Here is a 27559-nt window from a genome sequence, read left to right on the forward strand (position 1 = left end):
AACACGTTCTAGTCAATTGCCCCAAATAACTAAGTGGTTGAAAGAGGGTTCTACAGAGTGTTGACTAAAGGGGGGTGAATAATAATGCCGGACAGAATTTCAGATTTTTCTTTACAAAAAAATAAATATTGTAAATAAAAAAAAGCAAACTGTAGAATCATGTTTCCTTGTCTTTCCAATTCATTATTATGCAATATTTTATGCTGGTCTATGATACATTTTCAGAAAAATACATTGAAGTTGGTAAATGTAATGTGACATATATATATATATATATTTTTAAAAGTACATGAGTAACGTTCCCCATTTGTTGTTATTTTATGTATTTGAAAACAAAATATGATCTGTTTATTTTTATGGATTTAACTATTTAACTCCCCTGTCTTTTGCATTCAGCTGTGACCATCACTGACCCGTTCTTCAGTACCAACCTGTCTTCATGGATGTCCTTCCCTCCTATGAGTCTCAGGCACAGGACTGTTGTGGAGCTGCAGTTCCAGCCGGTGTCACCTGATGGCATCCTCGTCTACGCTGCACAGCATCTTGGCGCCAGAGCAGGTGATGATATTTAATCCCATTTTAAGACCAGCTTCTTTTGCTCATATTAAAATGACATGTGACAGGGTAAGTATTGCTTCCATTTGTCCCAGCATATCTTTTATCTGACTACAAAAACCTGGGTAAATATAAGTTGTGCTTTTCAAATGATAATTAGATTTTTTTGAGGGGGAAAAAAAGCTCTGCAAACCACTTTGGACCTAGGTGAAAAATCAAAAATGCCCTCTAAACCCAGTAAGTGCCACTCGTGCCGACAACAACTGCAGTCAGAAATTTGCGATAACTGGCAATGAATGCTTTACATTAGAGTGGAGAAATGTTGGTCCTCTTCTTTACTGAATCCACTTAATTCAGTCGCATTAGTGGGTTTTTGAGTGTGAACGGCCTCTTTAGGGTCTTTCTACGGCTTCTAGATCAAATGTAAGTCCTCACTTGGAAAAATAAAATAAAACTAAGGTTTTGGTGCAACCTTTTCAGTTTCTTTTAGCCATTTCGTGGTGGTCTCCCTCGGGTGCTATGAATCATTGTGCTTCTTCCATAACTGATTTAAAATAATAAAAAACAATAGTTAAAATGCCCAGACAAGAGATTATCCCGCTTTTTAAAAGTATTCAGTTCTAATATCTACAATTGCTTGAAAATTGTTGCTCAAGCAATTCAAACTATAAGTTATTTTGAATCTATGTTTTACTCCACTTTTTTTCCCCAAATGATAACTTACTATATAAATGTGTTGTTCTTCTTTTTTTTTTTTTTTCTTCCAGGAGATTTCTTCTGCCTCTCCTTGACGTCTGGGTTTGTCCAGCTGAGATACGACCTAGGTGACGGCACGCGCGTTCTCCGGTCAGTGCGAGCAGCGGACCTGCGGGGCCGGACGTGGCATGTGGTGAAGGCTGGCCGAACCGGTCGCCAGGGCTTCCTTAGTCTGGACGGCGAGGAGGTTGGGGAGAACAGGACAGACGGGATGACCACACTCGACGTCGCCACCGACGTCTTTGTCGGAGGCGTGTCCACTTTGAGCTTCGTTTCCCCAGAAGCAACCAAACGGGAGCCGATGAGCTTCACCGGCGGCTTGAGAGAGCTTAAGATCAACGGTCGAGAACTTGAGCTAACGGAGACGGGAGCTGTCGGTGGAACAAACATCGGGGACTGGGATGGGACGGCCTGCGGGTACAAAGTGTGTCGTAACGGAGGTCGGTGCAGGCCCACTGGGGCTGACTCATTCGTATGCATATGCCCGTCATCGTGGACTGGATCCGTGTGTAACCAGTCTGTAAGCTGTGTCAACAACAGCTGCAGACATGGCTCGATATGTGCCCCGTCTACCGTCCCCTCCTACAGCTGCATATGCCCCCTGGGGTGGGGAGGGACATACTGTGACGCTAAAGTGTCCTCGGACACATTCAGGTTTGTTGGAAACTCTCACATTAAGTACAGAGATCAAAGATTCAACACAAGGAGCTTGAAATACACACAGGTCTCTTTCAGCGTCTACGCCAGCTCCGGTGACGGCCTGATTGCGTGGTTGGGGATGGCCGAGCACGAAGACGACGACTACCTTGCCGTTGGGCTTGACGAAGGCAATCTGAAGATCGCGGTCAATCTTGGAGAAAGACTTGCCCTTCCGGTGACTTTCAAAAATGTCACTCTCTGCTGCAGGAAATGGCACGACGTGTCTTTAAATCTGAACCGGACTGTTCTTCAAGTGTTCCTCGACGGCAAGGAAATCCTGTTTGAAGATTTGGACCCATTTGAGCGATACGTGGCCTTGAACTCTGGGGGCGTGGCATACTTCGGTGGGTTTGAAATGTACAGAAACGTATCTGTGGTCACCGCTGGGGTATTTTCAAACGGGCTTGAAGGAAGTATCCGAAATGTGTTTTTGTTTGGAGATGGAAACCCGGTTCTCTTTCTTGAAAGCAGTGAAGGTTTTAATGTTTTTGAAGGCACCGAATGAAAACTGTGGCTTCTGACCTCTACAGAAGCTCAAAGAAAAGCCACCTCATGACAACAAGCCACTTAAATGCTTGTAAGGAGTTTAATAGTTTTAGCTTGTATTTTGAGTTAGCAATATTTGTTGAATATTTTATGGTTTTGTAGCGTAGTGATTTGACTGAGCTGCATTCAAATGACAAAAAAAAAAGTGTGAAATAAACCAGCTTTCTTCTGTTCTTGTAGAGGTTTTAGTATCTTTGCGCAGATTAGCAGCACATACACTTACTGGCTACTTTATTACATAAACCTTGCTAGGCATAAATACCCCATGGCACATGTGCCGAGGAAATATCCCCTCACCATTTCACCACCAGTCTGAATATTGACAGAGACTGGCTGGAGCAACACTTTCTATTTATTTATGGCAAACTGATCTTACTGTGTGCTGCAGCTAAAATTGAGACTCGTCAGACCAGATTATCAACCTCGTCTGTTTTATCCTGTTTCAGGAAGACTGTTCCAATCCCCTCGGTTTTCTGTCCTGACAGGAGTGATGCCCAGTGTGGTCTGCTGTTGTAGCCAACCTAGCTCAAGGGACAAAACGTGCATTTTGAGATGGTATTGCGTACTTGGGCTTTATTTGAGCTTTTGTTGCCTTTCCATAGTTTCTAACCAGTTTATTGTCCTCTGTCATGAACGGGGTATTTTCATCCATACGATTGACACAAATTTAATTTCTTCTTTCCAAACCCCTGTTAAATGGTGGTGTGTAAATATATATATATATTAGATCAGCACCATACAGCAAATAATCCACTTCATAGTTCAAGTCACTTCAACCCTTGCTCCTCTACAGTATGAGGCTTGGTTTGAACTTCAGCAAGTTGTATTTTCTGCATCTAGATTCCTAAATGAATTAAATTGTTGCAACATGACTGGCCAGTTTCATTTTACTAGCGACCCAAAAGTACTCTCTGGGCAGAGCAGTGTGTATTCCCTGTGTAAATCACTATTTGAGAGATTAAAGTTAATACGTACGTATGGACCGGTTACCATCATATAAGTATAAAAAGGCTTTAAAAAGTAGTTTTAAAGCGAGTAGTCTGTCGTATGATGCCTCTAAGTTTAAAGAATACAAGTGTAACGCAGCACTGCCCCTCCCTCACGTGTTGCCCTTCTTCAGTCAAATGCTGATCAGCTTGCTGAATCAGCATTTTCCCTAAATTACAAGAAACACAAATACAGCTGGGGCTGCGCAGTGGGTAGCGCTGTTGCCTTGTAGCAAGAAGGTCTTGGGTTGAAATCCAACCCTGGGTCTTTCTTTGTGGAGTTTGCATGTTCTCCCTGTGCATGTGTGGGTTCTCTCCGGGTACTCCGGCTTCCTCCCACAGTCTAAAAACATGACTCACAAACTCATACCAGTCTGTCCGTTTTGGACAGCTGCACAGATCCTCACTTCCAGCCCTAAAGGTTAAGGGTTTTCAGCTATGCAATCTGTTGCTACTTTAAAAAAAACACCAACATTGGTAATAATCACCAATACAAAAGGATTAGTTTATTATGAACTGTACATAAACACACGGTGCAAAGGCACGCATCTCTAATGTATATTACAAGGCAAAATGTACATACTTTAACTGAAAATCAGCTTATAAAATATTCAAGCAGTTTAAAAGAAATTAAAATAGAAAAAAAAGAAAAAAAGCACAAAGCTGCTGTTTAGGTCGTCCTTAATTAAATATTCTGCTTAACATTCAAGCTAAAAGGTGAAGCTCATCTGGTGTTCACTGATTGGTCCACACAGTAGCATGTGACCAGGAGACTGATGGTACAGCAGCGTTACAGAAACCAGATACAGACAGGGTAGATCTGTTGAAAACCGTGCCGCTATTCAGTCTTTAGTTGGTCTGAATTAAATAAAAACGGTCAGGACCTCATTTGGCTGCACCATCAAACCCATAACACGGGACTCTGCTCTTGTATAAAATAACTCATTTGCCAGTGTAGAAAAGTGTACCGGCCATGTGATAGACACGGATAAGAAGCTTAAGAACTCAAAACGCTCTTGAGCGGGGATTTAAAAAAACAAACAAAAAAACAAAAAAGCCATAATATTACGATGAATAGCTGTCTTTTGAGCTTCTTCGTCCATTCTCGTAGTCGGAGTCCTGCCTGTGCCTGTGTCTGTCCTTGTGATGGCTGCTGTACTCGGTGCTGTGGTGCCTCTCTTTCCTCCTTTCGCCGTGCCGGTCGTCCGAGTGTCCGTGGTGTCGGCTCCTCTCCCTGTACTTGTCGTCTTCGCCGTGCCGGTGCCTTTTCTCCCGCTCCCTGTCGTGGTGCCGGCTCTTTTTCTCGTGGTAGCCGTGCCGGCCGTGGTGATCCCTGTCTTCTTGGGCGCGGCCCCTCTCCCACGGGTCGGTGTACCGCTCGTTCAGCAGTTTCTGCTCCCTGACCCCGTGTGTTATGTGGCTGGCTGGCTCTGAGAGACTCTCAGGGTGCTGAGGAGGCGCCTCTGAAGTGCCGTCCGGAGCATTCTGGTCTGCTGTGTTCAAGCTGGACGTAGTGTTAGAAGTTGCGGCGCCTAGGTTGTTGCAGCTGCCCGGGACCGGCTCAGCGGCTTCTGCGCTCGACGAATCTTCAGGACCTTGGACGTGCGGAGGATTCGGGGTTTGAGTTACTGCTGCGCCAGGGCGACTCAGGCCGGGATCATCCTTCTTATTGGCCAACGATTTACTAGTTTGATTCATGTCTTCCAGCTTGTGCCTGGCCTGTGAGAGCTGTAAATAGCCTTGGTGAAATGGTAACAGGGGATCCTTTTTAATACTGCTTGACACAGGGACTGGTTTAGGACCTGAGACATCAGGAAGGCTGGCTTGATCCTTTTGTAGCGCCGTCGCTTTATCTTCGTTCTCCGAGGAATAGGCCGAAGATTTTTTCAGTATTCCACTTAAAGGGGCTTTTGAGAAATGCGTGTTATCTGCAGCAGCCTGGGATTCTGACTCCGGCAGAGAATTGCCTTCGCTTGTTTCCTTTGCAGATTCAGACAATGGGCCAGGGCCGCCTTTGTTTGCCGAGGCAGAACCGCCGGCGTCGGTGCCACTCGGACGCGCCGACATGCTCGCCAGGAACGCTTCGGTCGACACGTCTGGGGGTTTATCTTTCAGCGTGATTGATGCGCGGTGAGCCACTACGGGGGAAACTTTCCCCGCTGAGCTGTGAGCGGCAGATGCATCGGCGGGACGAGGTAGCTCCGCTTCGGCTTTAACGGCTTTGGTTTCTCTCTTCCTGATGAGAAAGCGAGAGACGGCGGCAGCTGGCGGACCCTTGGAGTCGCCGGCTGATGCATCTGTTTTGGGAGCGGGCTCGGTCTTCGGGGTGTCGTGTCCTGTTGTCGCAGGTTTATCTCCGGCATCTGGCAGAGGAGGCAATTCCCCGCCCCACCCGACCAAGACACCTGGAAGAAAGCGGAGCGGCTTCTGCGGCTCCTGGTTGCTGGGCTCCTCCGGTGCGGCCGGTTCTTCGGAGGACTCTGCGGCAGGCTCGTCTTCGTTAGTATCCAGGGGTTTTTCCGCCTCTTTTTTCAGCGGGGCGGTCAAAGAGGACAGGAACAGTTTTTCCTCCTCGTCGGTGGTTCTTGTAACCTTGGGGGGAACCGTGATGGGCTTGATTTCTGGGACAATCCTTGCAGATTCATTCACGTCAACTGTAAGAAAATCTCTCTTCGGTCTCTGGCGGATGATGAGTCCTAGGAGGATGTTGGGACGGTTGTTTTCCAAGCCTATCGAAGAAATCAATTAGGTTAAGAAAGAAGTGTTGTATGAAAAACAATCAGAAAAGGGGGAAAAAAAGGTTACCTGGCCCATCAAAGGGAACGAGCTGATGGGGAACTTTCTCTGTGGCACCGAGGGGAATGAGATACATATCCTTCACTTGCCGCAGGTTATTGGACACCACCCCAAAACGCCTACGACTGCTGAAGTAGGCATAAAGAAGAGTGTAGGAGATCTCATCCTCTTCTGTCTCGGGGGAGAAGCGGACCAGGCACACCTCCTTTTAATCAAACACAAAGCGGGTGTCAGTAAAACCTGCAATTCGCACCCAAGAGGTTTAATAAAAGGCAGCAGAATTAGGCCAGGCATGCACTTTAAGTTAGCCCATAGGTGACGAGGTTCAGAGACCTGCTAGCTTCTGAACCATAAAAAGAACGAGCAGAGGTGAGACCCTAAGCCTCACTGTGTAGAAATATTTCCTAATAAGCCAATAAAGCAAAACTGTACTGCCATGACAAACTTGAACAATAACTTACTCTTTTTTGACTTATAAAAACTAGATATACAGCTAGAAATCAGAATTTCAAAACCTAAAATCAGTCAAATGCAACACCACAGACTATGTGGTTGCAGAAAGGACATTGTTTGATGTACACACATTTACTGATGGAAGAAGTTGGTAATTTTAAATTATCCATGAGCTGTTTAAAATCTCTAAGGTAGCAGAGAGAAGCTAATCATAAAGAAAACGTTGTTTCTACCCCATATCAAGGTCTGGCTGCGCTTCATTAAGCTTTGAAAGAGAGCAAGACTTTAAGATGATAACAGGAAGGCTGGACAAATGACAGTAAAATCACATTTTTTTGTCTAATTGGGCTTTTAACCTGTGGAAGAGGTCCGCTGACCGGTTGTTCCCGGTCGTTCCCAGTTCAAAACAGAAGCTTACAGGAGACGGGGCCTTCTCTATTGGGCCCCTAAGTTATGGGACACGCTAGTTTTACACATTCGACAGGTCCTTTAGCCGTCCATTCTTAAAAGTCATCTAAAAACTTGCTTTTACTCACTGGCCTTCAACCCAACTGAGACTTGATTTTACTTAATTTGTATTGTTTTTATCTGTTTTCTGTGTTTTGTAGCAAGTTTTAATTTATTGGCTGTTTAGTTTCATCATTTTATCCTTTATTGTCTTTGACGTTCAGCACTTTGTTTTAGCTGTGGCTGGTGTTAAAACGCTTTAGAAATAAAGTTGATGAATATGAAAATGTAGGCAAGAATTTGGAAATCTCAGAACGAAGGTAAGGATCAACATTCTTATGGATTACGCATGAAAACAACTATTTCTTGTTATAGTAGCCACACTAACTGTACTAATCATTAATATAAGATACTAAAGCAACTTTACAATCATTTTCCTTGTGTTAAAGTAACTGTAAGAGCCTTTAACATACTTTGATTATTAGTCTTTAATGACTGCTTATAGCAGGAAAGCTAGGTTTTTAACGCTGTTATATCTTCTATCACAGCTCTCAATCCGCCTTAAAGAACCAATAATGTGAAATCTACCCAAAAAAATGCTGTAATCTTTTTAATTTTTCCTCATTTATGTTAACCGTGAGATAAATGTCCCATACGAATGAGCTTTGAACCCAACTTGGGAAAATCCTGTATGAAGTTAAATCCTCCTAGTTTCATCCGTGCTCACAAAAAACGCTTTGCATTCTATTTAGGTGGAGGTAGTTTTATGTTTTGCTCTATGCTCGATCCTGAAGAAGAAAAAAGGAGGATGCCAAAAACTCACTTTTGTTCCAGTTGCCCGAATCTTCTCTAAATAGTCCCACACTGTTTGAGGACTTATCCTTCCTCCAACCTGGATGCTGTCAGGAAGGTCCTATTGAGACAAAAGAAAAGGAGATCAATCATTGAGAGTTCGTACTCAGAGTCAAAGTGAAAAATAGTGCAGACCCACAAAACAAGATCCACATGTGGCAGAAATGTTTCTATTTTTACAAAAAATGTGATTTGCTGGTTACTTATTCTGAAAATTTAACAAAATGGTTACATTTTTTTCTGGATTTTACAGAATTAAATGTGTACAGGGTGCTTGCTCTTTTTTCAAATTTAAATTCCAGACTTTTTTAAAACTGATATTTTTTCCCCAAGACCTTAACTTTATGTACTTGTATACTTGTGTGCCTACTGCCTACTTCATTGGTTGAGATTGCACAAAATGTTAATTTTCATAGGCTAGTATTCAATGAACAAATGCATTATTCACAGTAAATTATGCTTTTACTGATGAAACCGTTTCAAAACATGAAAATAACAAGTACATGAATTTCACATCAAACAAGTGTTTGATTCCATTAGGCTAATACAGTACGTGACCAGTTAGTAAAATTATGGTTTTATAGCCTACCTTCCTATTTCTCATTTCACAATGCCTTTGAGCATACTGTAAAATTCTACCACACATTTTTTTCCCATACTTTATTAAGACTTTCACACAAAATTCAAGACTTTTCAAGGTCTGCACTGTTAAAAAAGTAATTGGCAATTGTTGTTCTAACACACAATTGTATTGTAATCTGACTCAGAAATATAAATTTGACATCTAACAAATAAATACATGTTTGCCCGACTCAAATTCTCAGAAGTTTGCTTAACAAGGAGTTTTAAATCGCCTATATAAGATTTTTTGAGTTCCCTCAACTGTAAACTCATGGGCATGCGCACTGCTCATGTTCATGGACACGCCTACTACGGTACGGGGTTTCCTATCCCTTTCTTCAAATGCACAGCCTTCCCTCGCGTTTGAGAAGATTGGCGGACTTGAGATTTTCAGGTAGGCTAATTATTGTTATTTCCATAAATACGATTTCATAGAACACTTTTGTTCAAAGAAATGAAGATCGATTTAGTCGGTGAATTAACCAGAGTCGTATATTTAGTGTATTTCAACCAAATTACTGAAGTTATTAGCTGTTTTTAGTTTGCTAACTTCAGGCTAATTTTTGAATGTGAGGTTATGCAGTCAGTAACTTAAACCGCTAAAAGTGTTAAATGTAATTGTATTTATACTACATACACGTGTTTTGTAAGAACTGCGGTTGTTGCAAATGTGGTTGTGGAGCGTTTTCAAGCGGGATAGAAAGAGCTACGTCTGCTTAACGAGTAGTGGCACTAGGCTATAGTACGGTGGGGGGGGGGGAGATGACAAGTTTTTCGTGGAGCGGGGGTATCCATGTGTTTTTTCCCTGTCATTCATGCACGCGCGAAAGCAATAAAAAAAAATGCGTGTTAACGGAGTCAACATTAGTAAATATCACGTAATTAGGACGGTACAGAACTAAATAAAAAAAAAAAAAAATTGTAGACTCGCCGCCATTTTGTAGTTTTTTCCAAGAAACCTAAACTATAATGCAAGTCAAAAGAACTACACGACCCAGAAGCCAACGGTGCTTCCGGTCTATGTTTTCCGCTCGCTCAAGAACCGAACGGGGGGGGGGGGGAGTGGGGGGAGAGACACATTTTGCACGGAGCGGGGAAGTGGGGGGGGACGACGACAAGTTTTGCGCGGAGCGGGGGTATCCATGTGTTTTTTCCCTGCCATTCACGCACGCGCGAAACAACAAAAAAAATGCGTGTTAACGGAGTCAACATTAGTAAATATCACGTGATTAGGACGGTACAGAACTAAATAAAAAAAATAAAAAAATTGTAGACTCGCCGCCGCCATTTTGTAGTTTTTTCCAAGAAACCTGAACTATAATGCAAGTCAAAAGAACTACACGACCCAGAAGCCAACAGTGCTTCCGGTCTATGTTTTCCGCTCGCTCATAAACAGAATGGGGGAATTAACCGCTGCTCACGAACTCAAACTGGAAAAGTTGGATTTGCAACGCAGAAGTAGGTAATTAAATCACAGAGCTGACTGGAAAGTTGCAAATATTAACAAACTTGGCGAGAGTTGAATGTGACGGTGTTAACATTCAATACCTGCTTGTAAAACGTGTTTCCTGGAATCATTATCCAATGTGCTACAGTGTAATAATACGGCCAATAACTTAAAACTACTTTATTATTTTATTCAGTATTATTTGAACAGTTGTTATTCTTTCTGTTTTAACCCACTAACCGAACAACGTCTTAAGACTTTTCTTTCACTTTTTAATGTCTGGTCAGATAAAAATGAGACAGAGCTGACTGGACCAGCTCTTTCCAGTCCCCGAAAATAACATAATCTCACTCTGAATTTTTGATAAAAGCTGAGAGGTCTGTCCAAGAATGTGTTTAATGTTTGATGGAAGTATTGGTTCTGATAGTAAACCCTAATTAGTTTGTGGATATTTCTTGCAAAAGTACAAATATTAATATGCTTGTACAATATTGAACTTTTTCTTTTACAAAACCGAGTTTTTTAACTAATGAAGCACATTATCTAAATTGTGAAAGTATTGCCTTTATGCACTTTATTAATTAGGTAGTTAGTTTCAAAAATTTGAAACATAAAAGTAACTTTATTGTTCATGTGAAACAATGACTTAATAAATTAATAAAAGGCAACATTGTACATTTTGTTTTTTATTCAACTAAGCTAGGCATGGTCTGTTTCCTTGTTTTTTTTACTTTTATTATTATTATTTATCATTATTCCACTTACTTTAACTGGCCTTTACTACAGCCAAAAAACAGGAACTTAAATAGGAAAATCAGGTTTAGTGTATTGCTAGAAATCTTAATAAAGGCAACAAGAATGGGAGTGGTGCAGGAGCGGGAGTCATTGAGAATGGGAGTGGGAGTAATTATACCAGGAGTGGGACGGGACAGGACTTTACTTTCTACTCTGGCCCGGGATTGGGACAGGACACAATTTTTTTTTTTCTGTGGGACGGGACAGGAGTGAAAATCCACTCCCGTGTCAGTCCAGGGTTTCCCGCCTCGGCAATATTAAAAAAAAAAAAAACCTAACTCGATATCCTGTTTATTTGACGATAACAGGCGGTTTTTTGTCGTTCCTTTCGCGCGTGCATATAGTGAATGGGAGGAAAAAACACAGGCGCTCCACTCAGGTCGTCCGCGCAAAGCTTGTGTTCTTCTTCTCCTTATCAGCTCATTTCTGGCTGGAGAATGTTTAATTACTTCAATACCTTGTCACTCACTAACAAGAAATTGACCTAGGAAATGAAGGAATATTAATGGAAACATTGCCTATGCTTTAAGCAAGATGTATTCTAATGATTTGTGTGTGATTCTGTTTCAGGAAGGGACTTCATGCAGTGCAAGTCATGCAAGTTTTCAAGCTCCTCTCAGGACATTCTTCACTGTTATTTCAATTTAAATGTGTTTGTGTTTAAATTTAACATTACCATTGCAGTTGTGTTGTTAACTTCAACATTTACCCCCCCCCCCCCCCTCCCCCCTTTACAGACTTTGTTACTTCGAGTAGTTATCTCTCCAAAAGAAGCCCGTCGAATCCTGCTCACAGAGGTACCAGCATCTGTTGACCAGCTCATCAATGTACTTAAAGACAAAATCCAGTTGGAAGGTGATTTCTCACTCCAGTTCGAGGACCCCGATTTTTCAAATGCATTATGTCAGTTGACTCAAATGTCAGAGTTGCCAGATGGGCGTGCAGTCTTGCACATTGTGTGTAACACTGGGGCATCTCCCCTCAACCTATCTGATAGCCATTCGATTGGCTCAGTGTCCTCCCTTGACACAGCCAGCTTACACTCTGAGGACTGTAATGAAGCGCAGAGAAGCCCTACTCGTTCCTTCCAGGGGAGCTTGTTCGAGTCCCTCCCTTCTCCCTCCTCAAGTTCTGTCCAGAGCAATACAGATTCTCCCCAGACCCCTTTAAGGCGTACAACTCGGTGGCCAAATCCATTCCCAATCCCTAAATTTGCGTATGATGTTGAGCTGAGATTGCGTAAGGGAAATGAGGTATATGAAAGAACACAGAAGCGCCTCATTCTTACAGGAGATATGAGATCTGACATTGTGAATAAACTTTGGCAGAGTATTTTTGATATCAGAGGTGCCTATCCCAGTAAGGATGAATTGGTGTCTGTTGCATCTGGTCTTCTGGTCAAGTATCCTTGTCTAAAGGAGACAGATAGTGTAACTGGGTATGATGGATGGCTGAAGAGTCTTCATTATAAGATGGGCAACTTCAGGGCAAAGTTGCGTCGTGCAGGCTGCAATGAGGTGATGGTGAATACAAAAAGAAGGGGAGAGGATGGAGTGGCTGCTCCGTTCATCCTGAAAAGGGCCAAACGTGGAGAGGTCAACCATGTTCCAGAATATCCAGACAACCATGATGGTACCACTCTTGAGGAGGAAAGGCTTGCACTGATTGAAGAAATGAAGAAAAGGAAAAGGAACATGGGTCTGATTAGGCAAAAGATGGAACTGACTTTCTCCCATCGTCGGAGAGAAATCGTAGAAGTGCAGCCTATGGTGTCAGAAGTCCCAGAACGATCGCCTGCACTGTTTTCTCATGAGGAGGTAAGGATTTCCTTGTGTATTTGTGTACTAACGCTCATTCCTGTTGCTTTAGGCTGGCATGACTACCACATTAAACACTGACATGGATATTATAATTAAAGACTGTTTTGTTGCTTGTGTCCAGATATCTGAAGAATTCTATCGAATCACCAGCAGAGACCTCCGGGCAACTTGGAATGCATCCCTCGACAAGTATGTCCCTCGCCTGATAAAACTGTACCGAGCCAGAAAAGCAGCTTTTGGTCCAGATATGGAGATGTTGCTGAATAAACTTGATGAAGAGGTGGGTAAAGTGCCCGAAACTAAACTACATGCAAATACAAAAATGACTTTAAATCATCAAAATCTTGCTGTGTTACAATGTGTGTGTTTGTGTGTGTCAATGTTTGTGTGCACATTTTCACAGACAACAGACATTGTGCGTCATCGAAGGACAGCAGCAATGAAAGGCCTTCCCATTTTTGTTCGTGACGATGCATCAGAGTTCTATTTGAAGTGTGTGGTAAGTAAGTCAAGAGCAATTTTGTGTGATTACTAGTTTTTTCAGTGCCTCTTTAATATCTCCCCAGAGACTGGAAAATTATTGGCTGGTAGTCTTGTGCCTAAATGTGACTGTAAACAACTAAATAAGGATATGTGTTGTTTAATGGGTGACAGCAACTGTTACAGGGTGTCTATCGCTAAAATATGTCGCTGTGTATGATTTTTACCATCAGAACACAGACCCTGAAGAATCGGTAGTTGAAGGAGTGCCCGTTGCAATACTGACCGTCTATGTAGATGATGATGCTGCCGCATGGGAAACAGTGACTGACATCGCCATCATCCTGGAAGGGGCAGTGATACTACACAACTTACCTGACCTCGCAGCTGCTTACGCCTGCCTGTTTGGCCTTTTGTATGCAATGGACATAAACTATCCAGAGCAGATGAGGTACACCTTCGAGGCTATCCAGAACATCTTTTTCGAACTTGGTTCAAGATGCTCACAGCGCACGCGATCCTTGAAAGAGAAGCTGCTGCTGTGAAGCCAGATTGACACTCACGTGGACATCAACATGCATGCATGCACACACAGCTTTGTCATAACTCCTGCATGAACACACACACAAAGCTCTTCTCTGCCGACTACCACATGGACAGGCCTGTACACATATATTGTTCCCCAACAACTTTTCCAAGAACAAGCATGCTGCACGTGCACACAGAGAGTAACGAGCAGTTCTCAAGAAGCTCTTTTCTCAGGGAGCCAAGCTCTTCTGTGCTTTCTTCTAGAAGCTAAGATAATTCATTAAGTTCATTGTGGGTATATTTTTATAATATATGTGGTTTATGTTGTTGTTTTGTATCTTGATACAATAGCTGCATTTACATGACCCCTCTTGCCTAATTTCCAGATTAGAGTATTTAGAAAAGGTGTCACCTACACCACCTCTTGGATCCAAAGATTCTGATTTGGTGAGGTGCTTACATCTAGTTATCAATCAGATTGAAAGTGAAAGAAGGTCATGTAAATGGGGATATTGTTAAACAGCTTGAGGTTCCATTACCAATGTGCACACCTGCTACTCTGCTCGCCAGCACACATAGCTCTCATACATATAGACTGTTCTCTCACCCCACACACAGACAGAAGAGCAGTTCTCAAGAAGCTCTGTTCTCAGGGCCCCAAGCTCTTCTGTGCTCTCCCCATAACAGTTCAACATTGTGGTTTTATGTTTGTATCTGTTGATATAGTAGCCTTGTTGCACACATAGCCCAGACTGCCATTTACCACAGCGCACACACACACACATGCATGCATTCAGGTCTCCAACTCTTGAATAAGCAAACACACGCACACGTGGAGAGGAAAGTGCAGTTCTCAAGAGGCTCTCAGGTTACTTTGCTCTGTGCAGTTAAGATTATGTTGTTGAACATGGTTTTATACTGTATCTATTGATACAATGTTTGACTTGAAGCAATAAAAATGTTGTATTAACATAATTTTTTGTGTGTTGAATGATTGGTAGTGAAGACCATTGGTAGAACTAAAAAAAACTGAGTTGATAGAATTCATCTTACAGATAACACTACAAAATCTGAGTTTGTATAACTCAAAATCTATATGTCAAACTCATAAAACAAAGTTGATAGAACTCAGAACTTAAAGGTTAAACAGAAAAACCTAAGTTAGTAGAACTCAAAATGTATGTATAAAACTAAAAAACCCAAGTTGGTAGAACTCAAAATGTATGTATAAAACTAAAAAACCCAAGTTGGTAGAACTCAAAATGTATGTATAAAACTAAAAAACCCAAGTTGGTAGAACTCAAAATGTATGTATAAAACTAAAAAACCCAAGTTGGTAGAACTCAAAATGTATGTATAAAACTAAAAAACCCAAGTTGGTAGAACTCAAAATGTATGTATAAAACTAAGAAACCTAAGTTAGTAGAACTTAAAATTTCTATGTAACACTCCAAAAACCTAAGTTGGCAGAACTCAAAAATCTTTGTAAACTCAACCACAGTGAATTTAAGTAAGGAAAACTCAAAAAACCAAATGCATCACGTTGCCTAGATAATTTAAGTTCTGTCGACCTCTATTTTTTTATCAGTGTGGAAAACAGTGTTTCAAAATTCCATACTTATTAAGACTTTCAAGACTTGCGCAAGCACCCTGTGTGTAAATAGTGTAAGGATGCCATTATCTGGATTATCTTTCTCCTTTGCTGGTGCTTAAACTATTTGAGCCCCTCTAGCCCTTTTCTCGTGTGGAAGATGCCCTTTTCTTGAGTGCTGTTGAGCCATAACTGCAAATACAGACCCTGTGCACTTGAAGTCCTGCTTCTAAGGGCACTTAACTGTGGTGTTTACTTTCTACAAATGTTTTTTTTTTTCTGTACCCACTTTACCTCCGATAGGTTGTCCAAAATTCCCGAGACAGGAAAGGATTTTGTCACCAGTTTCGCCACTGAGTGCATATGAATGAATCCGCGCCACAAGGGCTTCAAGTTAGAAAGGAAAGCGACTTCTTCGTCTCTTCCAGCTGCGAGATCTGACCTGTAGCAAAAGAAAGCGACATTCCAGCAAACACACAAAAACTTAAACATTAAAGTCGCAAGAGGTGTCAAAAAATGCCTCCCTGCCTTGTGTCAAAGCCTGATTTGGCATTTCTGAAGCTCTCCTCTAAAACAGTAAGGTGCAGGTCGTCGTCGATTGGAGGAGGTGGCGTGCCCTTCCCCTCGTCTGATTTAGCCGACTGCCTCCGCACCACTGTGGTTGCAATTTTGGCAACTTTTGTTTGGGCCTCTTCCGCTGGGGGCGCCATACGACCTTGAATAAGAAAGTACAATACGTCACGTTGGGACGGTAGAACCTCTCATGTGATGAGCAAAATGCTGTGTAAGAGAGTATAATAAGGAAAACTAGGTAGGTTGTTTTCTAATTTTGCAGCCTACCTGTGCAGATTTTGCAATGTAGATCAAATAAGTGAGACTTGTGCTGGTTTGTAGTGTCTTTCTCAATCTTGGTGCTCTCTTCTTTTTGTTCTGGGATTTTGGGCGGTTCCTGTACCTCTTCAGTCACTTTGGGGAGAGGGTCAAGCTAAACAAAAGAACAAGAAGGAACTCAGCCACTGTCACCAATGGGTTTTTGGCCGTGTTTTCAAAGGAAAAAAAAAAATTTATTCAAGCTTTGGCCCTTACCTCTACAGGCTCCGGAGCCTTCATCGGCTCCTGGCTCTCAATTTCAATTTCACCTTTGTGGGTAATCTTAGTTATGGGTCGTCTTTCAACTTCTCTTTGCTCTTTTTCAATCATCTCAATAGTCTAAAAATGAATAAATAACTTAATTTTTTTTTTTTTTTTTTTAAGTCATACATCCAGAAAACAGTAAAATGTTCAATAAATGCAGTAAATATTACGCCATGAGATTCACATTTATATTCAAAGGCTGCAAGAAGGCCATTTCGAGTGATAAGTTATCGCATTAAGAAAGACAACATGAAGCATCACATACGTGTCTGTTCTCTCTCTGTCGCCAGGCGGCCAACTCTTTGGAGGCCAGTTCCTCTGGACTCATGCGGATCAGGTTACCAGGAGAAATTTCCCCTTTGAGAACCCTTTTGAACAGAACCTGCAACAGAACAGAGGAGCAATTTACAAAATATGAACGGTAAAATGGCAAATGGTTGGGTTGTACATAAATAGGTACTTACATTGTTTTTTGTATCTTTTAGGTTAAACATCAAGCTTCTGTACTTGTTCTTGTATTTATGGTCCGTGTCTTTGTAAAGGTGAAACAGCTCCCTTTCCGTCTTCTTGGCAACTTCAGAGGCTCTCTCCTCTGGGATGTTTAGGTCAGAATCCTTCAACCTGAAGGAAACGAGCTTTCGGTTATTTGGGAAATGTTCAGCTTATTAGAGATATATCTTGTCGATATATGCTTCTAGATAAATTAGTGTTAATATTTTAGTTGGCATGAACCTGAGATTCAAAAACTGGGGAAGAACAGGACAGAAAGGCTTTAGATCAAAATCATCCAAGTGACGTACTTCTAATGAGACTTCTTATAATTTAAATTTGCCTACATGAATTATGAAAAATAACTCAACTTTAACAGTTTAATCAAATTAAAACAAGTTTTTCAACTTAAATTGGAGCTTTCCATACCCAGCATGACTAAAGTTTTAATTTCTGCTCCTACAGAATATCGTATACTTCATAAGTCACAGATAGCAAGTTTTAGATAACTACTGAAATCTCTCTTTTTTTTTTCTTTTTTCTTTTTTAAAATCAACCTTCATATAAATATAGATTACCATGGTGGAAGAGCTAGAAGGGTCGACATTAAAACAATTTCAACTGTTTTGATCTAAACATGAAATATTAGCAGTTCAAGGAACAAGTCTTTATTGCAGGTATCCAGAGAAGGCTGAAATGTATCTCAAAGTTAAGAGTCAGCTAAATATATTTTAAGCCATCAATAAAAATCTGAGGATATTTAAATAAAAAAAAAAATACATTGCAGAGACCCAGTAAACTCTGAAGAATCTGTTTCAGATAAAACCACGTAGAAACCAGAACACAACCTGAAACACTGAATGTAAGACAGAAGTGACCAAGACGTCGCCCAGATTTTGGGATTTAAAAACGTGACACAAATCACACCAGAATATGTTAATGGTGTGTGTTTAGAAAGCACACAAAGACGTGATTTCAATGGAACTGTGATCCAAAAAGTTAATAAGTTTATTCACTTCTAAAAAAAAACACACTGACCTCTGTGTGAGGATTTCTTTCAGGGAATCGCGCACACTCCGCCGGATTGCCTCCACAGACACAGGTTTCTTGGAGGTCAAAGACGGAGCCTTACTTTTAGTTTCGTGTTTGGACAGACTACCTGTGGGGGGAGAATGTTCATTTGATCAGCGTAAATATTAAATGTTAAATTGAAAGTTATACAAAAATATAAAGAGATTATCTAATGAAACTTCATCAAAATCAAGTCAACCTGAGATCTGAAGTCTTTAAGATCAAAGTATATTCATAAAATCGATTTTTTATATATATATATATATATATATATATATATATATATATATATATATATATATATATATATATATATATATATATATATATATATATATATATATATATATATATTTTTTTTTTTTTTTTTTTTCAATATACAGAAAATGCAACCAAAAGAATCTGATTTATTAACGTTTTAAATTAATCCCTGTTCTGTCTTCTCTAACCCCAGTCGGTGACAGATGGCCGTTCACACTGAGCCTGCTTCTGCTGGAGGTTTCTTCCAGTTAAAGAGGAGTTTTCTCTCACTACCAACATGCTCGGTATGAGGGATTGCTGCAAAGCCAACGACAATGCCGCCACCTGCTCATCCAGGAGGAATCAATGACTCCATGTAATCTGCTGGGTTTCCTCACATGCAAAACTTTTCAACCAATCTGTCTGTATGCGCCGACTGCATCGACTTTGTAAAGTGCCTTGAGGTGACGTGATGTGAATTGGCGCTATATAAACAAACTGAATTGAATTAAAATGCGTTTGCAATAAAATATTCACGATTTTTTATTCCTCATCCATTTCTGGCAGTTTTGAGGAAAAATAAAAAACAAAACTATACAGAAAAACAAACTAAAAATAAAAGTGCTGCAGATTATTGTTCCAGTCAGTGAAACCTGTGTACTCCCCTACAGGGACACTGAACCGTGGGCCCTATGAAGCCCGGCAAAACATTAAAAAGAAGAAAGCAAAAACATTTAAACATTCACAGCAGTTATCCGCACCTGTTTTATGAGCTGCTTCTTTGATATCGGTGTACTGCCTCCTTTCTGCATCCTGTTTCAAAATAGAAGTACAAAACGTAGATTAGAGATACTTCTTATGCAATTCAATAAGAGACCAACAGAACCACCTACTTATTAAACAGAATGTTCCCCGGTAACAAAGAAATGCTTAAGAGTAGATCTGACACGTGACATTAATGTGCGAGTGGACCGTGTTACCCATACACCTATGTGCACACCTCTCCAGCCAAAGCAAAAAGCAAAAAAAACAGAACAAACCCTCATTAGTGGTAACACAGGCTATGATTAATAGAGGATGAATTAGCTGGGGAGACAAATGGCAGATTCTTTGTCACTGAACAAATAAAACCAGATCAATAAACATTGTATTTAAACAAGAGAACCCCCGACTGCCTCTGCTTACCTTTCTTACTGGTCTGACGCCACCTGATGCCAGCGGCTGGGAGGATGCGGGGCAGGGTTTGTGAGGCGGCTTGTGATCCTGCTCCTCGGGAGCTTCTGGCTTGACCTCTGAGGGCTCAGGGTCCACGCTCTTACTCTCCTCCTCGCAGCATTTTAAGCACACGTACATCTGGTCCTCCTCCTCCATCTCGCGCACTTTGGCAAGGTCCAGGCCAACGCAGTCTCCGTGGAACCAGTCTTCACAGCGACCGCAGCCGACCATAAACCTGGGCGAGGCGGGATTATCATTGAAAGGCGTTTCTTTGCTTGCGCGAGAAGAGGCGAAAGAACTGCATTCGGGTTCGTCTTTCTATAAAGGGTGTGAGTAGAGAGCAACACTTACATGTTGTTGTGGTGTTTTTTACACAGGCCGCAGCAGTTGTTCCCATCCCAAACGCTCTCGCCGTCAGCGGGCGGCTCCTCGGCCGTCTCCTTCTTCACAGGGGGGGCGTTATCTGGGACAAACAGCTCCGGCTCGTCCAAAGAGATGCTCCTCGAGTTCCTGCTTTTCTGCTTCTGGGGAATTTTTTCAGGCTTTTTAACTTTCTCCTGCCCGCCCTCTTGAGTTTTTAGAGAATTGCCAGGATTACTGTGGGCATGATGATGGTGCTCAGCTTTTGAGCTATGATGAGGATTACTTTGTTTAGCCGGTCCCTGATGGTCACCAGCGCGGTTAGCAGGTAACGGCATCTTTTTGGCCCCCGAGCTCGGTGTACCCGGTGACTTCGGCTTCGTTTTATCATCGCCGCCGCCGTGGAGCTTTTGGGCCTTAGCAGCATGCTCACTCTGTGCGTTCTCAGAGTGCCTTTTCAAAGGAGAAACATCCTGTTTGTCCTTCACAGACTTCATTTTGTGCAGGTCTTCTCTTTGGATGGTTTTGGGTGGCTTATCCAGGGTTACTTTGTGCTCCTTATCTGTGTGGCTTGGTTTAGACGAAGCCAACTCCCTGCTCTTGCTCAGGGTCGGTCCTTGTTTAGGCCTGGGTGGTGTTTTGGCTGCAGTCTGATGCTTTTCCTTCCCATCGGTCTTGTTATCTTCATCGGCTATGTTATTCTGAATGCTCAGTGGATGTTTGACGCCATCTTTGCCTTTGTGGAATGGCCGTTTCTTTTTTACCGGGGCCTTCTTGTCTTCGTGTTTCGTGTCCTGCGTCGCGGCGGTTTCTGGTAATGTTCCGTTCGAGGTTTGCACGTCATTTGGGTTCACATACGGGCCTAAACCGAGATTTGTGTCATCGGACAAGCTCTTCTCCGCAACATCCATTTCTGACACTTTTTCGGGTGTCGGGGTTTCTTGTACTGGATTATGCATGCAGACAGCATCACCTGGCAAAATGGCCATACCGACGTCGCCGCCATAAGAAAAGCCGTCCTCAAAGCCTGCTGGCTCACTTGTGTCAAGGCTTTGCGTGTAAGAGGGTCCTGGAAGCAGCTCGATTTTAAATCCGCCAATTGTGACTGTCAGACGCCTCAATACGACGGCGGGATTCAACCATGAACCACTGTCAAGATCACTGATGTTAATACGCCCTCCCAGAGTCAACTTTTTCTTCTGCTCTGTACCTCTAACTCCTTTCTCAATAAGAAATGACTTGCTTAGCCATTTGTGGCGCCTTCCAGGTCGTCCTCTGATTAACGTGTTCTTCGACATCCTGGGCTGCCTGTCACCTTTATGATCTGAAGTAAAAAGAAAACAAAAAATATATATATATTACACATATATTACGCAGTTTTCTTAATATTAAAATGCTCTGTAGTGGCATGAGATTTAGAGGATAAATTTTCCCCCTGAATAACGCTGTCCTATAAAGTAAGTATGTTTATGCCATAAGTGTAAGCCATGTGGAATTGAATATTTTTTTTCACAGATTTTTACTGAAAATTACATAAATAGAAACCCACTTATGCAGTTTTTGTTAAAAGAATGCAACATTGGCAACATATCATTGTATGGAGATACACCAACCAGAGCGCGTGTGGCCCATCACATTTTGTGCATTAAAAAAAAAAAAACAGCTCCGGGATCCAAAAAATAAATAGTTTTTAGTTACAGTATGGATAAATTGCAATAGTAGAATGGGAGCCAGCTCTTTTAGTTATTAGGCTCCTCTCCTGTGGAAGCAGGATACCCGTAGCCTATTTTTGTGGCTACGGGTAATCCTGAGCTATCTCTGTAGTTATGCGCCTGGAGGACATAATCAACGTTTTCCCTCACTCTTCTACGTTCTCCTACTACTCTCCAATTTTGTATTATTTGGTGTTAATCCAACTTTCAACATTATGTTCTCTTTTCTGTTTTCTCTTCCCATAGCAGCTACATCTGGCTGTATTTAGGTGTGACACCATCCTGGAAGCGGGCATCAGCTGAGCTATTGCCGCAAACAGCTGCATGTTCTCCTACAGATTAGTCTTTCGGCTTTAACCCTGTCTCTCTTCTCTTTTATCCTACAGACATAAACTGGCTCAGAGTTTATCTGCTTAGCTGGGTTTTTCTCCTAGACAAAGCCTCTAAAGAAGCTACTACTCCCATTACATTTTTACTACTATAGAAAGTATTCCTTGATCACTGCTTCTGTGCTCTTTGTATGTCTCTGCTCTGTCTTCTCTAACCCCAAGTTGGCTGTTGGAGATGACTGCTCAAACTGAGCCTGGTTCTGCTGGACGTTTCTTCCTGTTAAAGTGAAGTTATCCGCTCCACAGTCGCTACATGCTCATCCAGGAGGAGTGAATGCTGCATGTCAATGACTTGATGCAATCGACAGGGTTTCCTTAGATAACTTTTGAACCAGTCTGTTGCTACAGGCTGATTGAATTGACTTTGTAAAGTGCCTTGAGATGACATGTGCCCAATGTAAATAAGCTGAACTGAAAAGTTAAAAACATGTAAAAAAAAAAAAAAAAAAAAAAAATTAATCGGAAAAAAAATTCTTTAAAGAAAATGTTACAAAACTGCTTCTCTGCATCACAAAAAAAAAAAAATCTACAAATACGGTAAAATCCCCCGTTATGGAACGGAGGTATTTATAAATAAGCCCAAATAAAAATAATCATACCATGTCACCATTACAAGGAGGATAACAACTGCTGAACGAAGGGATAAAATATTTTATTAGTGATTACTTGTTAGTATCGCTAACTGTAACAAAAGCCTCTCAGTATGTTTTCTAGAATGTAAGTATTTCTACTTTGCAACAAAGTCTTCCAACAGGCTGCAAGCATTTCCAAATCCGTTATGCTCCATGTCTGATATTTCAAAAATAAAATAAAGCCTCTTGCTTTATTTTATGAATGTAACATACTTAATTTATATAGTGTTTTTCTGGTCGTCTCAACCACTCAAAGAACTTTACATTCTTGAGCTACATTAGCTCAAGTCTTGCTCACAGGCAAACACACATTCATTCATTACTACACAGATTGGCAGGCAGCTTGGGGTTAATTTGCTCAAGGGTAGATTAACAGGTGACAAGAGGAGGCTGGAATCAAACCCGCAATCTTCCAAATGCAGGATAACTACTCTACCCACTGAACCACAGTCACCAGTCATTCTGATGACTCTATGACTTTTTAATATCCTCTAATTAACATATAGATCTCCTATTAAACGACCACCGACTTACCGTAGCCTAAATTGTTGGGCTGGTTCTTCTGGTCGTTCTTCTGCTCGCCAGCGATATGTTTATTTACTTCACTAGTGAGGCCTGCAGATTCTGAATCCCTATGTGGACCTACAAAACCACAAAGGAAAGAATTGAGTTGCTCTTTATGCCAATGAAAAGAGCAAGTAAACTACAATTGAATTCTAAATATCAGAATTTTGTTTGACTGTGGCTCATATTACTAACTCCTGTTTTTGAGTTTAAGTTTGAAAGTTGTGACCTGCTGGTACTGCTGACAAGGCGTGAAACTGTCACCAGTATCGTGATACAATAATGTTAATAAAACCGCTTGAAATTTGTATAATACCATCCCTATGGTTTGAAACTAAGTTTTCCTCTACCTGTACTGAGCATCAAGTAGTGTTGCTCTCCTCCTCTCTCACCTGTTGCTGCATGCTGCTGGTCAGATGCTGAATAAAGGCTACTAAACTCTTCCCTTGGTTACACTCCAAGACAAATTTAGCTGCTTGAAAATAACTATGGTCCAAAAACAAGACAAGCAGCCATGCGCTATAAAATAAAGGAGCACCACCCAGCTCTCTTATCAAAGTCACCTTTAAAAATATGAAGATCGAAAAGTATGAGCGAGAGTTCTGTTAAGCATCTGACTGCATGCTGTGGATACCTGAGACATCTCAACAGAAATCAACCAGACAACATCAGCTTAATTAACATGTACTTGTGTTATTCTATAAAGAGAAAAATTGCAGGACAGCTCAATGTTCTGCATGTTTCCTTGAAAAGTATTAATCAATTTAGCAGCTGATTAATCTACATTTCAGCTTTAGTCTATGCATCAATATCAAAACAAATAGAGGTCAGATAACAGTATCACTGTAATCATCAATGCGTTTTCTCAGCTGCACAAGAACTGATCGCTGCTTTTCTTTTTTGAGTACAAGTTATTAGATCATGCAATGCGATTTTTGCTACTGTGACAATTTTTGCTACTGTGATAGTATCTACATGTGTAGTATCTTTACTCAAAGTTACCATACTGTGTCTCGCACCGACCCATGCTCTGTGTTGGTATTCCACTGTTTGAGTACACACAGCTGGTCACTATGAAGATGTTTTCCAGAGCGTCTCAGGCCAAACTGGGTTAAAAATCAACCAAGCAAAACCAGCAAAGAGGAAACCCCTTCACAAATCCTGATTTCTTTTGTTAAGGTTTCATAAAACAAGTGAAAATTCTAAGCTTTGCTTTCCAGCGTCTGAAACACAAATCTTCACATGATGATTTATTTTTATTTTTTTTTAAATCAACTCATTTGGCTTTGGACTTACTTGCTGAACCAGCAATGTGAAAAGCGGGGTCCTCATTTTCCAGCAGATTGAATTGAGTGCTTGCACATCCAAACATGGGGTCTTTATCACTGAGCATGTTCTTTAGAGAGTCGTCCAGCCTGGATCCTGACCCAAACTCATTACCAGCTTCACATTCCAAATTCTGACTCAACGTTAAGGACTCATCCAACTGGTCACTGGGTATCAGATGGTTAAAGGTGTCCACAATATCCATGAAGCCTGCTTCCTGAATCAAAACCACAAACACACAGTATGAATATGCAGCAGCTGTTACAGCTCTACATTCCCGATCAAAGAAAGCTAAACTGTAATAAGGCTCCAATCCTGTATAGTACAACAACAATGACGAAGACTTATTCACATACATTATGAATATGATTAGCAGTGTTTCCCGCAGCGCTATCTTGGCGTGGCGGCCGCCACGCCAAACTCACGCTACCGCCACGCCAACATTCCAAAAAAAAAAAAAAAAAAAAGTGACGTTAAGACGCGTGAATGGGATGTCCGCGGAAAACGTGTCGTCGCCTGCACACCCACCCCCCCCCCCCCCCCCCCCCCCGCTCCGCGGAAAACGTGTCGCCCCCCCCCCCCCCCCCCCCCGCTCGACGAGTCGGTCCGCCTCGCATAAGCTAATTCCTGCGGGAAACACTGATTAGGATTTTTTTAATTTCAGTGAATCTTGAGCAGGAGTCTGCAACCTTCAACATAACATTTTAGCAAAACGAGAAGGATTTTTTCCCCCCTATTGGATGTTATTTCTTGAGAATGATGTAAAGCAGCAGCACACATTTTCAAATATAATGACAAGAGAAATGAAAAAAAAAGGAGTAATATATACATTACTGCTACTTGTAACATAATTCTGTTGTGGAAATTCCAAAACTGCTGTTATTATATAGGAATTGGTTTTTTTATTGACTTTCATCAAAGTTAATAAAGAACCTATTGTGGAAAGTCAAAAGAGCCACTTGTTGCTCCGGAGCCACAGGTTGCAGAACTTTGGTCTTTTCTAGAGCTACCATTTTTACTCCCTTTATTAGTTATTAGGCTACCGACTGGCACTTAAGAAAATCTATTTTTTTAAATCCATTATACAAGATGGAGCTTTCAAGAATTTACAAAGATAACGTAATGTAAATACACTCTGGATTTGTAATCCATTTTGTAATCCATTTTCAATTCAGTTGAATTGTTTATTGTTAATTTTGATTTACTTAAAAATTAGCACATTTCTTATATCAACCAAATAGTCTGTTACATATTAAGTATATAGGTACAAAAAAGCTACTGATTTAATACACCAGCAGAACCATGTGCATACTATGGGCGCCATGAAAAATTGGATTTAAATAGTATTTTTTATCAGAAAAGTGTTACATTGAGTCTCAAGCTAGAATGTTTTTAGATTTTTTAAACTGTGAAAATATTGTAAAACAAATAAAAGGTCCACTGAAAGTCACTTATATGACACGTGTAACCACTAAAAGGGCAGAACGTTCGAAGGCTGCTGAATATATGACTGCTTAGAAGTACTGTGATTTTTGGATGATAATATTTGCACAGATTTTCAGCTTTTAAAACGCGGCATCTGTCTGAAATCCTAACCTTTTATTGAAAAGTAATGGTAATCCTCTTTTTGGATGAGATTGTTTGCGTTAACATAAAAAAGAGGAAAGGTTTGCTAACAAATCTATTATGACCTGATCGGAAGAAAAGAGAGAAAAACAAGTAGGCGATGCAAACTTTAATTTTCGCTACCGGAATTTGCTCAAAATCCAGTTAAACGTGGTCATGTTTATCTTAAAAAAAAGGCAAAGACTATATATTAAAAAAAACAAACTAAAATACGAGTTCTGGCACGTGTCGAGTATTTTAACTTGACAACCCCTAGTGACCATAGGTTAAAAGTAAAATAGCGGATGACGTGTGTCCAATAATGTCTGCTCAACCGCCGCAAAAGCTACACATCCTAACACAATACACACTTAAGCAGTCTGTGAATCATAAAACACTCCAGGAAACAAATAAAGTACTTTACTCACAGCGACGCTGACCTAAATCCCCCCCCCCTATTTAATTCACAGTCAAAACAACGCCTTACTGAATCAATTAAAGCGTGTTAGCAGGCTAGCATGCTAACATTGCAGGGCAACAATCCGCTTAGAACGCCATCATGGATGGTAGCCTGCTCTACTTTTACGGGGGGGAAAAATACACCCCAACGTTAATAGCTGTTTCAAGCCTTGTCACGGCAACCTGCTGCAAAGTTAACGAGCGCCTTAAAACCCAAGACATGCATCATCTACTCATCTTATTCTGAGCCAAACCTGGGAGATAAATATCCGAGACGGCGGAAGCTAGGTAGCCTTAGCACGGGCCTTGGCTATCAAGTTTGTTTGTAGCCCGAATAGGCCGTTAGAAGATCACGTGCACGTTTTCATAGGCTTGCAGTTGGGTTATTGTGAATGGTTTGTCTGCGTGGAGCACACTCTCACCTCTCCCGTGCTGCGATAAGGTTGCCCACCCGTGTGAGGTTACATTCTAGCACAGCTGCACCCAGTAACTTCCTCTACAGAGCCGTCATTCGTCCCGCTGCTGCTGCACAGCTCCTAGCAGGCGACTACAGCGGTCACGTGGTTTCTGTTTACGGACAGCAAAGCAGCTCGTTCCCCAAACGTGGAGGACTTTTGCGCGGTTGTTTTATTCGGCATCCGCCGCTATCTTAAAAGTTAGCCTGGATGAAAGACTAAAGCGTGTAAAACACGGCGGGTTTAAAACGCACACGGCCAACCATTTAAATAAAGCAGTGAAAGGACAACTGCCGGTTGCTATAAAAAGGGAAAATTCTAATCGTCTGAACAGTTAAAACTGACGTATTAAAACAAATAAATAAATGGCGCAAACAAATACACAAATGGCGCCTTGTTACTTGACCCAATGGCAAACGTAAATGTAGACTTAGTTATTTAGTTGCATTTTGTAGCTATAACGCAATAAGCAAATTTTGACATCTTACATTGGACGTGCCGTTTTTATTTATTTTTTATTATATGTTTATTGCCTT

The 27559-nt window shown here is 41.3% G+C and overlaps 3 protein-coding genes across 7 annotated transcripts in view; 2 read left to right on the plus strand and 1 right to left on the minus strand.

Annotated features, from left to right (window-relative positions):
• eys (eyes shut homolog) overlaps positions 1-2729 on the plus strand; it is a 268769-nt gene extending 266040 nt beyond the window's left edge. For all 3 annotated transcript variants that reach the window (XM_036126396.1, XM_036126397.1, XM_036126398.1), the window contains 2 exons: positions 397-558; positions 1323-2729. In XM_036126396.1, coding sequence (XP_035982289.1) covers positions 397-558; positions 1323-2515 — 1355 coding nt within the window. In that variant the 3' untranslated portion in view covers positions 2516-2729. The remainder of the gene's footprint in view (positions 1-396; positions 559-1322) is intronic.
• Positions 2730-4020: 1291 nt separating this feature from the next.
• Positions 4021-27134, minus strand: phf3 (PHD finger protein 3). Of its 3 annotated transcripts, XM_021314676.2 has the most exons (16): positions 26991-27134; positions 24475-24721; positions 23149-23256; positions 19873-21205; positions 19492-19756; positions 19068-19119; positions 18034-18154; positions 16971-17127; positions 16772-16888; positions 16459-16581; positions 16213-16357; positions 15901-16087; positions 15667-15814; positions 8062-8151; positions 6348-6543; positions 4021-6271 (listed from the first exon to the last, which is right to left on the minus strand). In XM_021314676.2, the coding sequence occupies exons 2-16, from the start codon at positions 24707-24709 to the stop codon at positions 4608-4610; spliced, it is 4941 nt and encodes a 1646-aa protein (XP_021170351.2). In that variant the 5' UTR covers positions 24710-24721; positions 26991-27134; the 3' UTR covers positions 4021-4607. The 3 variants fall into 3 exon arrangements, with proteins under 3 accessions (XP_021170351.2, XP_021170353.2, XP_035982785.1); XM_021314678.2 differs by lacking the exon at positions 23149-23256; XM_036126892.1 differs by lacking the exons at positions 23149-23256; positions 24475-24721.
• LOC105916474 lies at positions 11663-14756 on the plus strand. The gene is made up of 4 exons (XM_036126893.1): positions 11663-12770; positions 12895-13053; positions 13177-13272; positions 13487-14756. The coding sequence occupies exons 1-4, from the start codon at positions 11871-11873 to the stop codon at positions 13796-13798; spliced, it is 1467 nt and encodes a 488-aa protein (XP_035982786.1). The 5' UTR covers positions 11663-11870; the 3' UTR covers positions 13799-14756.
• Positions 27135-27559: the final 425 nt, after the last annotated feature.

This window comes from Fundulus heteroclitus, chromosome 22, assembly GCF_011125445.2.
Source record: "Fundulus heteroclitus isolate FHET01 chromosome 22, MU-UCD_Fhet_4.1, whole genome shotgun sequence".
Classification (NCBI taxonomy): Eukaryota; Metazoa; Chordata; class Actinopteri; order Cyprinodontiformes; family Fundulidae; genus Fundulus; species Fundulus heteroclitus.

What these genes read in the sequence shown, in the direction of transcription:
- LOC105916474 (XM_036126893.1), top strand. Translation starts at nt 11,871, where the DNA reads ATGTCAGAGTTGCCAGATGGGCGTGCAGTCTTGCACATTGTGTGTAAC. An exon ending in CACTGTTTTCTCATGAGGAG is followed by an intron (nt 12,771 to 12,894) that starts GTAAGGATTTCC and finishes GCTTGTGTCCAG; the next exon opens with ATATCTGAAGAATTCTATCG. An exon ending in AGTTCTATTTGAAGTGTGTG is followed by an intron (nt 13,273 to 13,486) that starts GTAAGTAAGTCA and finishes TTTTACCATCAG; the next exon opens with AACACAGACCCTGAAGAATC.
- phf3 (XM_021314676.2), bottom strand. Translation starts at nt 24,709, where the DNA reads ATGGATATTGTGGACACCTTTAACCATCTGATACCCAGTGACCAGTTG. An exon ending in TCACATTGCTGGTTCAGCAA is followed by an intron (nt 23,257 to 24,474) that starts GTAAGTCCAAAG and finishes GTGGTTTTGTAG; the next exon opens with GTCCACATAGGGATTCAGAA. An exon ending in TAAAAGATACAAAAAACAAT is followed by an intron (nt 16,889 to 16,970) that starts GTAAGTACCTAT and finishes GTTCTGTTGCAG; the next exon opens with GTTCTGTTCAAAAGGGTTCT.